This window comes from Ursus americanus, chromosome 15 (assembly GCF_024610735.1).
Source record: "Ursus americanus isolate L20-20 chromosome 15, mUrsAme1.1.p, whole genome shotgun sequence".
NCBI lineage: Eukaryota > Metazoa > Chordata > Mammalia > Carnivora > Ursidae > Ursus > Ursus americanus.
Window position 1 is genome coordinate 2,331,016 of NC_142141.1, and position 14,942 is coordinate 2,345,957.

At 47.4% G+C, this 14,942-nt stretch overlaps 1 protein-coding gene across 7 annotated transcripts in view; it reads right to left on the reverse strand.

Moving 5' to 3' along the window:
* Positions 1-1,152: 1,152 nt before the first annotated feature.
* Positions 1,153-14,942, reverse strand: part of ZNF346 (zinc finger protein 346) — a 34,802-nt gene continuing 21,012 nt past the window's right edge. For 5 of the 7 annotated variants that reach the window (XM_045799432.2, XM_045799366.2, XM_045799307.2 and 2 more), the window contains 2 exons: positions 10,756-10,849; positions 6,891-8,322 (listed from right to left, as the gene is read on the reverse strand). In XM_045799432.2, the coding sequence (XP_045655388.1) occupies positions 8,235-8,322; positions 10,756-10,849 (182 nt within the window). In that variant the 3' untranslated portion in view covers positions 6,891-8,234. Of the gene's footprint in view, positions 5,219-6,890; positions 8,323-10,755; positions 10,850-11,871; positions 11,963-14,942 lie in introns of those variants that run through there. The other 2 variants (XR_015726825.1, XM_087867793.1) reach the window with 2 other exon arrangements.

A 14,942-nucleotide genomic window follows, 5' to 3' on the forward strand; every position in this document is an offset into this window, starting at 1 on the left:
TCCTTCAAGTCTCAGCTTGCGTGTCACTTCCTCAGAGAGACCGGCCCTGCCCTTCCCCCACACCCCCTCCACCTAGGCTGTCCTATTATATGCTCTGGCTACATTGGCATTTTTCTTTTAGCATTTTATCACAATTGGAATGAGATCTAGGACTGAAATTATGTCTCATTCCAGGGTCCTGGCATATAGGGGGACTGAGGAAAAATAAACTCTCTTCTCATACTCTCTAGGGACCTCTGTCTTACCCTAACAGCCTTCTGCCACACGCTGCTCAGCCTCCATCAGACTTCCTGACTCTCAATATTTTCATTCGGGTGCAAGTAACAGATATCTCAACTCAAATGGGCTTAAGCAAAATAGTGAATTTATTGGCTTATGTAATTTTAATGTATTTTTTAAAAAAGATTTTATTTATTTATTTGACAGAGATAGAGACAGCCAGCGAGAGAGGGAACACAAGCAGGGGGAGTGGGAGAGGAAGAAGCAGGCTCATAGCGGAGGAGCCTGATGTGGGGCTCGATCCCATAACGCCGGGATCACGCCCTGAGCCGAAGGCAGACCCTTAACCGCTGTGCCACCCAGGCGCCCCTAATGTATTTTTTAAAAGATTTTATTTATTTGAGAGAGAGAGAGAGACAGAAATAGTGACAGAGAGCATGAGTGGGGAGACGAGGGAGAAGCAGGCTCCCCACTGAGCCCAACCCCAGGACCCTGGGATCATGACCTGAGCCGAAGGCAGACATCTAACCAACTGAGCCACCCAGGTGCCCCTGGCTTATGTCATTTTAAAGTCTAGGGGTGGATCCAGGCTTCAGGAACAGCCAGACCAAGACTCATTCTCTTTTGCTTTCTTCCCTATGGCTCCGTTCTCTGGCAGGTGCTCCCCAAGAGGTGACAAAGAAGGCTACCAACAGCTCTGGGGTCAAAACCTTCCTGCTTAGGGGCGCCTGGGTGGCACAGCGGTTAAGCGTCTGCCTTTGGCTCAGGGCGTGATCCCGGTGTTATGGGATCGAGCCCCACATCAGGCTCTTCCGCTATGAGCCTGCTTCTTCCTCTCCCACTCCCCCTGCTTGTGTTCCCTCTCTCGCTGGCTGTCTCTCTCTCTGTCGAATAAATAAATAAAATCTTAAAAAAAAAAAAAACCTTCCCATTTAGCAACTCCTTCCCTGTTCTAGCAGAAGCCAGGAGGGGGGAGGTCATCTCCACCCGAGCACACCAGCCGAGCGTGGGGTTCCTCAAGGAAGAAGACAGGTAAATAGACACCAGGAGGCCCCAACAAGGTATGGTTACTACACTTGGTGATTCTGGAAGACTTTCTGCATAATAAACCATTCCCGCACATGGTGATTTAAAACATTTAATGTTCCTCACAATTCTGTGGATTAAGTGGGCTCAGCTTGGCGGTTCTCCTGCTGGTCTCTTCTGAGGTTGATTATGCTGGTGGCTTCTCTGTGCTGGATGGTCTAAGATAGCCCTCTTCACATGCCTGGAGCTAGCTGCTGGCCTCTCTCACATGGACTCTCATCTCCACTTGGTCTAGCCCAGGATTCCTTTTACAGCGGCAGGAGCGGAAGCTGCAAGGCCTAAGTTCTAGCCTTGGAAGTTGCACAGTGTCACGTCACTGCATCCTCTGATCAGAGCAAGTCTCGAGTCCAGCTCAGGTTCCCCACCTCGGTGGCCTGAGTGACAACGCCACATCGCAGAAGTGCACAGTTGCAGGGAGGCAAAGATTCATGCGAGGCCGTTCCTTAAACAATCACCTGTACTGCACAGCTCCTCTCCTCTAGGTCCTTGCCTTTACTCTCCTCTCGACCTGGGTCCTTTGACCTTGGTAACCACTGGAGGCTCAGCTCTTTCAAAAAGTCTTTCTGTGAAATCCTAGCAATAGTCCCTACCAGCCCATACCCACTTTTAACTTACCCATTAATTGACTCAATCACTAAGCAGTTACTGAAGCAATCACCGTCCCCTGCTGGGCACCAGGGACCCACTATGATAAGACCCAGTTACTGTCCTCAAAGAGTTTCTAGTCTACAGAGGAGACGGAACTGAGCAGATCATCATAATAGTACATTAAGGGCAATGTTAGAGGGGGCACGGGGCATCTGAGAGCACAGGAGGACAACCAGCTCAGCCTTGGGGGTTCATGATCCTCTTAGGGTCACTAGGTTGAGAGCGAAGCTGGAACTTGTATTAGTACTCCTGGTCGTGATAGAAAACCACCTTAAATTGCCTTAAGGAAAAAAGAGTATTGACTCATAACTAAACAGTCCTGAGAGTGTTGGTTTCATCAGAATCAGTCACTTCTCAACTCCCAGCTGTTTTCCTCTGTAATGACTTAATTTTCATGCAGATTGTCTTTATGTGTTGGCAAAGACGGCTACTAACAGCCCAGGGTTACTCTGATTGCCCAGGCTTCAGATTGCCCTGGAACCGGGGAGTGGGGTCAGTCTCTCCGGACTACAGGACTACAGGTGGAAGAATGGAAGAGAGATGTTACCCAAGGGAAAAAGAGTAAAAGAAAAGCTGAGTAGAGTGGCCATCAGGTGTCCTCCCAGGCAGGCGACCAAATTACAGCCTTCAAACAGTGTCCTCCGGAAGGAAATGTCCTGAGGGAAGGGCGAGGGGGCCTTTGGAAGTAGAGATAGCAGGTGTGCTGACAAAGACTTAGAAACATGGGGGTCAGATCCCTCGATGACTGCTTCTTGGTTATGTAAGCTCTCCAGGATTTTGCTTCTGAGTTTCCACTGTGAAATCGAGCCTTTTCGAGTTGTCTTGAGGGCTAGTGAAATATGAAATGCAGGGGCTCAGGACAAGTCATCCTATTCTCTTCAAGTAGCAAGGTCCTGGGACTGACCTACTTTGCCCAGCGGGGGGTGGAAAAAAGGCGCGTTCTCCACCTAGCGGCCATCAGGGTCATTGCGCTGTAGCATTGACGCGTTTACAGAACCGGCTCAAGTTTCTTCTGAGTTTTGGAGCGGCTGGACAGATGAAGCAGCATTTGTGGCGGACAGTGAGCCTCGGAGTGCCAGATCGGGGACATGCCGGCCCTCTCTGTAAGGTGGGCTTGGCGCAGGGCAGGGCAGGTGAGGTTGTTAGGTGGACAGATGGCCAGAGGCAGAAATTGTTTTTTTCTACTCTATTTGACACTAATGACAGCTGAACAGAAGCAAGGTCTGGTTAGGGCTGGGAACAGCTCATCTGGTAGGGGCTGCTGTGAGGGCAGGGCTTTCTTTGTTACCTGCTTTGGGAAGAACCCCCAACTGCCCATCCCTACCTCTTCAGGACTCGGGCTCGAACTGTGACGGAAGATAGCAAGGCTTCAGGTCACATGAAGTTGGTGGCAGCGCTCAGACCAACAACCAGGGACCCTGAATCCCAGACCAGTGTCCCCCATGACATGCCTCACGGCTGCTCTAAGGCTACATACACAGCTGTGTGTCCGCACTGAGGGGTTATTACATCCCAGCTTGCTTTTCATGCAGCTCTGGGTTCAGAGCTTTACATACATGATTCCATTGTCTTCTCCTCAGATGTCATTGGCTGCAGAACCTGAGGTGGCCCTGATGTGCCTGGGATAAGCTGAGTTTCCTTAGCAGTGAAAGGTGACTTCTGGCTGGAGCCCAGGGAAGAACCACCTCCGGCCAGCACGTTCCTCCCCAATCAGACTGAATTAGGTTTCTGGCATTTGATAAATCACTGCCACTTAATACAGGACTCTGTGCCAGATGCCATCTGCTTCTGGCCTCACATCCCCAGGGAGACCCAGAGCTTACTTCAGGCCAATAATATAAGGAACATTTACATAGTATCTATCATATGTCAGGTACTGTAATTGTTTCATATGTATCTATTCTTCTAATTCCCCCAAATAACCCTATAAGGTAGATACTCATGTCTCACCCTTAGATACAGGGCAGCTCCAGATCACACAGTCCTGCGGAGCTAAGATCTGAACACTGGCTGCCTGATTCCAGAGCCTGAGTTTTTGCTGTTAAACTAGACTGCCTCTCCAGGGCTGATGCCTCTCCCTCCACGAGACCTTTCTTAGCCACCAGAGCCAAGGGCAGGGGCTCCCTCTGATGTTTACCTGTTGGATTGGGTATTGTGGGTCCTGGGTACTGACATGAGAGACCATTCCAGGCTAGAGAAATTCAAATCTGATCTCAGGGATGCTCAAAGTAGGAGGGGCTCTGATATGAAGTCAATATGAACCCGTGGGTTCAAATTCCCACGTGCCACGACAGTGTCCAAATTAGAAAGACCGACAATACCAAGTGCTGACAAGTTGGTAAGCGGGTAGAAGCACAGTGGAAATCCATGTAGGGTAGCTAGACAAGCTAAGCACACGCCTGTCCTATGACGCAGCAGTGCTACTCCCGGGGGCATGCGTGCACAGGCACACCAAATGACACACGCGCAGTTTTTCACAAGAGCTTTACTTATAATAGTTCAAAACTGAAATAACCCAACTGTCCATCAACAGAACGGCTAAACTGTGGTGCGTTCATATAATGGACTACTACTGTGCAGCATGGCAAAAATGAACTTCTGATACACATAAAAACATGGATGAGTCTCAGACATAATATTGAGCAAAAGAGGATGTGATTCCATTTTTATAAAGTTCAAGAGCAAGCAAAACTAATTTATGGCGATAGAGGTCAAAACAGTGTTTACTTCTGGGAGATAATAACCAGGAAGGGGAACAAGGGAAACTTCTGGGGAGCTGGCGATGTTCTGTACCTGGATCTGCAGGGTGACTGCCCAGATGTGTACACATATATAAGGATTATCAAACTGTACTTGAAAAATTAGAGCACATTACGAAATGTAGCTCAGAAAGTTAGAGAAAAAGTGATATTTCAAATAAAGACAATTTCTGGGTACGGCTTAGAGCAGTTATTTTTGCCCACCACCATCCATTCTTCTTCCTTAGTCTGGAAGGAGCCCCACACTGTCTTCTTTTCTCTTAGAGTCGATGTGTTTTAGATGGTGCCCACTCCTTCCCAGGCCCCAAATGAGGGCACCATCTCCCCTAGTCACAGTGACTGGTTTAGGAATTGGAATAGGGCCAAGCTGGCTAATGACTCAATCCAGAATTTTTTCTTGGAACTAGTAAGAAAAGATTTTTTTTCTGTACTGTAGTTGCCTATCTATCAGGATACAAGCCTGGAGTTGCCAGTGGCCATCTTGTTACCTTCCGGAGAGAGTCCACCTGAGAAAGAGGCCGCACAGAGGAAAGCAGAGTGAGATTAAATTCTTCCTGAAGACACTGTGTCAGAACCTGGATCTAGCCATCCCTGTACTGAAATTTTCATTAGGTGAAACAAACTTTCCTTCTTAGCTAATCATTTTGATTTCAGTTTTTTACCGTTATAACTGGAGTCTAATACACTGGAAATCTTGGGTAAAATTATGAGAACTGTGCGGAGGCGGGGGCTTGGAATATAAAATAACTACTGAGCCTGGTCTAATCTATTCTATGGCTGCTTGTTCTGTGAGACCATAGCCCTGCCAGAAGGTGGATAGGGCAGACCCAGGGGTCCTGTGGGAAGGATTCTGGTCCTTGTTTGGAAAGGGTTCTGGACTAGCAATCTAGAGAACTGGATTCCACTCTCCATTTTGTTGCTTCTTAGTGGCAGAACCTTGGGCAGAACCTTTGAGTCTTTTCTATAAAATGGAATATCATTACCTAGCTCAAAAGGGTATTATCAGATCAAATGCAAGTTTCCCAACTTCTCCAGCTTCTTCCATACCCTTAGGTGAGTTAGTGCCTGCATCCTGGGCATTCTCACTGCACCCTGTATGACCCTCTGACCATTGCCATAATTATCTTTATAGTGTGAGAGCTCCCCAACGGCAAGAAAGTGTTCATCCCTGTGCCCTCTTGCCAACAGGGCTGGGCACGTGGCTAGCCAGGACTCCTGAATCCAGATTAAGGGGTCTTCCGGGCCAAGGGCTCATGATCTGGCAGCCCACCCACCCTTCTGCCCTCCATTTCCTTGCCTGATAGATGAGGCTGATTCTGAGATCCTGGATGAGGTAAGGACTCCAGGGAAACTGCTGGACAGTCCTGGGCTTTGGATGCTGAGAGCTGAGAAGCCACCATGGGGGCCACAGAGGGCCCTTCCCAGCTGGTCAAGAGCTGATGCCCAAGAACAGTTTGCTGAGTGAAGAATGGGGGCTGAGGCTGCCTGGGTACCCTCCTCAGATCTGAGGACATCTGCCATCTGAGACAAACGTTGGACAAAGGGCTCCTGAGGCCATCATACTCACTCCTTCCCTAGCTCATTTCTGGGTCATAGAAAAGCTTCCTGCAAGAATCTCTAGGCCTATAAGTTGATGGAACAAACCTAGTGCTGAGTAAGAGCTGTGAAGGAAAAGACCATCTTTCCTTAGATACCCTCATTCATTCAAACATTCATTCATTCAACAAACATTTCATGACATACCACTCCACATTAGAGAAGTGGAGGTGAAAGAGGCTAGGTCTCAGCCCTGAAGGGATTAGCCTGGAGAGAGCCATATTGGCACAGCCTCCATTTTGGCTTCCCTGTCTGTCTCTTGTCCTGCTCTCCTGCATCTCTTCTCCACCAAACAGCCAGAATGATCCTCTCAAAAAAGTAGATTCTCAGCTTAACCCCCCTGAAGACCTCCATAAGGCCCTCTGTGACAGGACCTCTGAGGTGGTATTAAGTTTAGGGCACCTGGGAAGGCTTCAACAAGGTTGCCAAGCACTTTAGATGTTTATCTCTGCCCCACCTCTTAAGATCAGTATTTAAAGCCTTGAGAGTTTGAAAGGGGTGAGGGTAAGCAGTCAAGACACACATATTAGATCCAACGGCAATATGGCACCAAATCCCAGGTCTGTTAAGTTGCAGTCTGGCTCATGGGAGAAATTCTTTATTTAGATGCTTCAGTGACCAAGAGACAGAGCATAAGCACACGCACACACACCCATACACAATACGTAAAGGCATTGCACAGGCAAAGGGACAGGCAATCGGGAGAAGAGGCCACGAGAGCCGCTAGGGGCTTCTCTGACTCAACGAAGAGGGGCCTATGATGGTGACACTCCTTGGAATTTCTGCTTGAGAGCTACAAGGAAAAGTCCACTCCCAGTGAGTCCCAGGCCATAACACACAGCAGAGTTGGAGAAATCTAAGCGTGGAGCCTGGGGAACATCTTTTTCCTTATTGCAGAAACCTGTACCAGCTCTCCTTTCTTCCCGTGGGGGTCCTATCCTGTTCCCTGGTACCCAGGAATCTCCTGGTGGATGACGGGAGAGGGATAGCACCACAGCAACCTGGGCAGGTGGTCTGCTGCATAAGGAGAAGGAGAGGGCTAGTAGAGCCAAGGAGCAGCAATGAACCTCTGAGCTGGCTGGCATGAGGCAGTTTGCCTTTAATGGCACAGAACCATCAAGGGAACTTGCATGTGGGGACTTTCCCACATGCCCCTGGGTCAGAGCACCTCTCTGACAGAGGAGGGGAAAGCTCCCCTTGGAGCTTTCCATGATCCAGCAGGGTACTGAGGTCTCCTCCAGCTCTAGCTTTCCCCCAGCTGCTGTGGATCCTTAGCACCATTCAGGAACCGTGGAGAGGGGCAGAAAGGACAGCACTGCTTGGCCAGGACTGTGTCATTGCTCCAGGAGGAAACTTCACAGTGGGCAGAAAGCTGCATAACTGGCCAGCATCTGGTCCCAGGCTCAGGAAAGGCTGTACTTTTTGGGGAAGGGGGAGTGTCATATTAGCTCCAAGCTTCCATGGGGCAGCCATTTCCATCTACCCTTTCCCATGTAGGCCAAGGTCTGGTGTGAGAGCTCCAGGTTTCACTGGAGTGGCCTAGGGCCCAGGGAGAGCCCAGTTCTTTAGCTGCAGAGACTGGTTCAAAACTGACCTGCAGAGGAAAGACAGGCCTGGGGCTCATGATGTATGGCCCAAAGAGACTGGGGAAGGGGAAAGGCCAACCTCCAAACTACTACCCTGTGAGGCCCCAAGTCCTCTCAAGATCCAGGCCCTTCCCTTGTCCTGACCTACAGGGCCCATTCCAAAGGGGAAGAGCAGGGGTGGATTTGCCTGGACCACTCAGAGGCTATTTGTGGCCCACTCCTGCCTTAGGCCTATGTTCTCCAGGTATCAGAAACGAGAAAGAGGGAGCCAAGGGCTGACCATGGTCACAGGAAGCTGGCTCATGGCTGATTCAACCTGGGGTGCCGGACAGAAACATCTCTAGTCTTCCAAGGTGGCTGAGTCTTTCTGAATGGGCTGCCTTTGCACTGGAATCTGGCCCAGGGGTGACGCCATTGTTTTCGGTGACCTGTAATTTGAGAAGGAATAAATGCACAGCATCAGTTCGTGGCGGTTGTGATGTGCTCTAGGTCATTTATTCTAAGGATAGTACAGCTCTTCCAGCGCCTTGGAGTAATAAGGAGGGCAGCTCTCCTTTACTGAGGGCCACTGCATGCTAGGCACAATGCTCGGTGCCTTGCCTCCAGCATCTTATTTCATCCTCATGGCAATTCTACAAGGGGGAGACAGTACCCCCATTTTATATATGAGGAAACTGAAGTTCAGAAAGTGTAAGTCACCTGCCCCCACTAAGCTTTTTATTGTTGTTTTTCGTTGTTATTTTTACCCCCTTCCCCCCCAAGCTTTTTGAAAGTGTGGTTGATTCAGGATGGCAGCCCATGTCTCTCCACTATACCATTTATTCTGCCTACAGGGCTCTATATGATCCGGACAGTACAGACTGACCACTCTCCCCTCACACTGAGTCAGAAGTGTCTCTCCTGTCTCTCTCTCTCTCTGAGCATCTAGCAACACCTGATGCTGTCTTATCCGTGTATGGATTTGTTTAGGGTCTGCTTCTGCCACTAGACGGGGATCCAAAAGATCAGGGAACACTACTGGTCTTGGTTCCTACTCTAGCCCTAGTGCCCCAAACAGGGCCTGCCACATAATCATAATAGGTACTCCATAAATATTTGTTGAATGAATGACAACTTATCTCTAATAGCTCCCCTTTCTGGTACTAGCAGTACACACACATTATCTCTAACTTTCATGTTACCCTACAAGGTGAGGAAAAGGAGCTCCATTTGGAATGGCAGAGCAAAATGAATGCACTTTGGAATCAAAAGATTTGAATTCTGGGTCTAACTCCAAGTAACTAAGCAATCTTAGGCAAGTCACTTAACCTACCTGACATTAGGTTTCCTTGGGTTGGAAAAGGGGGGTTTCTGTGTCTTTAATTCAGAGCTGCTATTGTGAATTAAATGAGATTAAATTAGGTGTTTCACAAATTGTATCTATAATCTCACAGAAAAGGAAGTGGAGGTTCAGAGAGGTTTACTGACTCACCCCAAGTCACAAAGCTAAAAGTGTAGGACAAAAATAGTAAATACTAGCATTTTCAAGATGGGGTGGCCCCAGGGTAGGGCTCTGGCTGGTTCCAGGTAGTCTGATGAAACTGCCACCAGTCACGCTGCATGGGAGGTATGTTAAAATGGGAGTGAGCCCCAGGCTGGATTGCGGGGGCTTGTGCCAAATTCATCAAAAGAAACCTCGAGAGTCCTCCCAATTTAAGATCTATACACAAATAAATAAGAAGATCTGCTGCGATGTGGGAGGGGAAACTTCAGGCAAAGAGGACCAAGGACATTTTGACTCTAATATTCTGTGTTTCCACCACCTTTAATTCCTTCAGCTCTGTGAGCAATACAGCGCCTACCACCAAAGTCAACGCAATCATTTTCGTAGACTCGCTTGCCTGGAACTCAGTCTCCTCAGCTGTAAAATGCAGGGTGTCCCATTCCAGAAAGTTACACAGTGGCGCACTGTCCACACTGCCCAGCACCCTTCTGAGAGGAAGGCGCAGGATCACGTGAGCCCTCCCCTGGCCAGGCCCTAGCCTCCTCACGTCACACGGTGCCACAGCCCCCTTGTAAGCAGGATGCCTGGGCGGAGTGTGCTGTGGGCCAGACAAGCCTTGGTTTGAATTATAGGCTCTGCCTCGTACTGTCACTTGGAATGGTGCTTGCCTCTGTAGTAATAATCCCTTCTACCTAGGGCTGTTGTGAGGGTTACCTGAGAGAATTGGCTTGCCATATGCCCTGTAACAGAATAGGGGCTCAAAGAATGCTAGTCATTTTCAAGGTTATTCTGAACAGGTGACGGATTCTGTTTACTTCTTCCCTTCAAAGCACTTATCACAATTAGTAATTACTGGTTGTTCACTTGCTTATTGTTTGTCTCCTCCCATCAGAACATCAGAATGTAAGGTCACGAGAGCAGGGACTGGGTCTCTGGCCAACACTCAGACGGTGTTCAGTAAATACTTGACCAAGGAATGAACAAACCTGGTCATATTTGGTAATAACCTGTAGAGGGAGCTCTTGCCATAGGATTGATGGCAATCGAGACTAGGTTCTTCAGGCCAATAGTGGGGGAAAAAAAAAGCTTCCCCAGTCAGACTGCTAAAGGGCAGGAAATCGAAGTACTTTTAGGAGACCGCCAAGGAAACTATTTCTCTAGTAAAACCTTCAGCCCAGCAGGTCCAAAGGCTGCAGAGAAGCTGACGGGAGAGAAACGTACAGAGGAGACACTTCTTTCTGTTAACTGATGGATCTTCTGTTGACTGAGAAAAGGCTGTCAGGAGTCCATTTTAGCAAAGGAACACCTGGCTTTGTTTTTATTTAGAAGCCCTGAGCTCCTGTCGCAGACCCCTGAATTTCGAAGCACGGTTACTCACTGGTTCTTGTGTTTGAAGCCGCTGACGTGAGCTTGATACTGTTCTATGGAGTTCAGCACTATCTTACACGTCTTGCAGGGGTAGCCCTTCCCAGCTGAAACACACAGAAAAATCAAGATGCTTAGTTATCCAATAAAATGGGACCTGGGCACTGCTGCTCTTGACAGTAAATGCCCTTCTGAGGATGGATGGTGGGTGAGGTTAGGTGGTTGGCCCTGATGAGAATCCCACAGGCCTCAATGCTCAGGGGGCACAGGCTGTGTGCCTATGTACTTCCTGGGGTTGGGAACATCCTTATCCCCTGCAGCACCCCCAGCATTGAACCTGGTCCACAGTAGCTGTCTGCTGAGTAAATAAAAGATTGACAGAACAAAGACGTGACATTTGGTGTAACTGTCTTTTCTACCTTGACTCTGCTAAGTGGCCTCATTAAGAATGCCCTTCACTGAGAGATCTCTGGGAAACTGCCACTCTCCTTGGGCTTGTAATAACAGTAATTAATGAGAATGCCTGCTATGAAAATTAATCTATCTTTCTACCTTGGGACTCACAGACACCCCGTCTTACTACCAGGGCTGATCCAATGACAAAGTGATCTTTGTTCACATGGTCTAGTAGAGAGCGTGGGTCAGGAACCAAGATATGGAGCTGGACTCCTGGCTCTGCCTTCATGTGATCTTGGCTAAATCCCTTCCTGATCCTCAGCTTTTCTCAACTATAAGCCAATTACACCGTAACTTATAACCATAATACTTATAATAAAAAGTAGTATTATCAACCAAGTATCTGATATAGGCCATACACACTATATAATTTTGTTTGGCCCTCATGACGATCCTGTGAGAATCATCACCATTATTTTATAGATGAGGAAAATAAGGCACAGTCACATGTCTAAGAACACTGAGTTAGGAAGTGGCAAACTCAGGCTTGGCTGGCCACAAAGGCTATACTTATTCTAGCATGCCAAATGTTAGCTGTAGAAGAAAGACAGCTGTACACGTAACTTCAAGAGCCCTCTGGTTTTGACGCTTTCCCAATCATCTGCCATCCTAAAGCTTCACAACTCCAGAGTGAGGTCACCTGGGCTCAAATCCCAGCTCTATCATTTCTTACCTGTAGGACCACAGGCCAGTTACTTAACCTCTCTGAGATTTGGTTTCCTCATTTGTAAAAGTGGGGCTTCTCTGAGACTCAGGTTCCTTACCTATAAAATGGGGTTAATATTAGTATCAACCTCATAAGGTTATTGTAATGATTTAAGTAAAAGTATTTGACACATAGTAAGTGCTCAACAAATGTGAGCTTTCATCACTAGTATTATTTTACTTTCACAGGTTCAGTGCGTCAGTCTGGTAAAGAGGTGGAGGGTATCTTTTAACCAGGCTTCCATGGCAGCTGAAGCTACTGTGAACACCAACGGTCGCTTCTACTGCAATAAACGAGCCGATGTTACAGCTACACTTGTTTCCTTTGCATCTTCAGGTATTTCCTTGAATGAATTTAAGGGGAAAATTACTGCAGTCAGAATTCAGGTTCTTTTTAGACATTAATGGACAGAATTTCCAGAAGGCTGAATTTTAGCTCCTCAGTTCTTCTCTCTCTAAACTCTTTAGGGGGTCTCACTCATTCCCCTGAGTTTAATTACCGTCTAAAACATATGAAACTACCAATATTTAACAGCTACTGACCTACCAAATGGCAGTATCTCTAACCCAGACCTCTCCGTTGAGGTCTAGACCTATTTATCCAACTGTCTACTTGGATATCTCACGGATATGAGATCTTAAACTTAAGCTGATGAAACCTGGCTTCAGGTTTACCTAATAGCTTAAGACTAAATCTGGTTATCATCCTTGACTATTCCCTTTCCTTCACCTTTCACATTTTTTTTTTTGGTAAAGATTTTATTTTTATGTAATCTCTTACACCCAACATGGGGCTTGAACCCAAGATCAAGAATTGCACGCTCTACTGACTGACCCAGCCAGGTGCCCCTCACCTCCCACATTTGATGGCCAAATCCTGGCAATTCTACTTCCAAATAGCTCTTGAATCCATTTACTTCTGTCTACCTTCTCCACTGCTACCTTAGTCCAAGCTCCCATCTTCAATATCCAATATCCTCATTGCTGGGGTCTCCCCACTCCCCTTCCTCCCTGTTCCAAACATTCTCCACTTTGTAAGCAGAATGATCTAATAATGCTCAAACTGTCAGTGGCTTCCCAATGCTCTTAGGATAAAGGCCCAAATCCTTAACATTACCAACAACACCATAACTGGATGTTTGCTCATCTTCCCAGGATCGTTTGGCCCAACACTATTCTCCTTACACTTTGGGAAGTCTTCCTTGATCCCTGCTCCTCCCCCATCTTAAGTTATCCCATTTGTTTCCTTTTTTTTTTTTTTTTTTTTTTAAGATTTGTCTATTTATTTGAGAGAGAGAGTGCACACGTGTGCACGAGCGGGGAGCAGAGGGAGAGGAAGGGAGAGGAGATTCCCCGAGGAGCCAGATATGGGGCTCAATCCTAGGACCATGAGATCATGACCTGAGCCAAAATCAAAAGCCAGGCGCTCAACTGACTGAGCCACACAGGTGCCCCCCCACTTTTAAAAAGATTTATTTATTTATTTGAGAGAAAGAGAAAGCGAGAGCAGGGGGTAGGGGCAGAGAGAGTCCTAAGCAGAATCCATCGCTAGTGCAGAGCCCAATGAGGGGCTTGATCTCATCTCACAACCCTGAGATCATGGCCTTAGCTGAAACCAAAAGTTGATGCTTAATTGACTGCTCCACCCAGGCACCCCATTTTCTTTTCTTTTTTTAAAAATATTTTATTTTTAAGTAATCCCTGAGATCAAGAGTTGCACACTCGGGACGTGTGGGTGGCTCAGTCAAAATGTCTGTCTTCGGCTCAGGTCATGATCCCAGGGTCCTGGGACGGAGTCCTGCATTGGGCTCCCTACTTGGAGGGGAGCCTGCTTCTCCCTCTGGTCACTGCTTCCCCTGCTGTGCTCTCTCTCTCTCTGACAAATAAATAAAAAAAAACCCTTAAAAATAAAAGAGAGTCTCACACTCTCCTGACTGAGCCAGCCACGTGCCCCATTTGTTTTCTTTTCTAAAGCTTGTCACACTTGTAGTTATTTATCAATGCCTAGCTTCTCTGCTAACCTCTAAGCTCTATGAGAACATAGACAGTACCTGTCTTGTTTACTACCATATATACAATGCCTGGCATAGAGTAGGAAAGAACCCAACAAATATTTCTTGACTATATATGAATTTAACAAGACCTGAAAACCTGTCCTATATAGTGGTTGAAGAGACCGGATCAGTATGGGGCAGAGAAAGCAGACCTGTTCTGTGTGGGAGGAAAGGCCCTAAACAGGGAGAGAAAATGATGGGGTAAAGCCAAGGAGGATCCTAGTAACCTGGGGATGTTGAATGCTCTGGCATTTGGAAGGATTTGGCTGCCTGAATGATATGCAGGCTTTAGTTTTGATATTCTTGGATAAACAAGAGAAATGTGAGCCTTGATTACAAAGCAAACTCCAAGTCTTTGCTCTGCTTGGCGGATGCTGCATCTTCTCCTTGGTGGAGAGATCTGGACACTCTGGGTCATCTCACATTTGACTCATACTTGTCATGAGACACATTGACAAGAGCCCCATGAAAACTATTCTCTGGACCCAACATAGAACTTGACCTAAGTTTCAATGCTGGCTCTGCTGCTGCCTAGTGTGGGACTCTGGACAAATCACCTTATCTTTCTGATCCTAATGACCTCATTTGTAAAATGGGAATAATCAAACTTGCACAACAGAGCTGCTGTGAGGATTAAATCAGGTAATTACATGTGAGAGCATCTAGCTTAAGCCTGGACTGCAGCAGCAAGAGCTAAGTGTAGGATGCCTGACTGAATGAACAAACAAGCTTTGGAAGAGGCTGGCAGGGAAAAGTCAAGCTGCTAACACACTTAACACCTTTGCTAAGGCGGAGTCCCTGTCAGCTAAAGTCACTGCTTTGCATGTCCTAGATCAGCATCCCTCCTCTGTGGGTAAGTGGGTCAGAGTAGGTTCAGTGCCTCCACTGATGTCAGGTAGTTGGAAAGCCTCCTGCCAAGTATACTCAGAGCTGTAAGTTTTGGAGGAGTGTAAGTTTTGGAACCAGACAGAGCCAGAGACACATA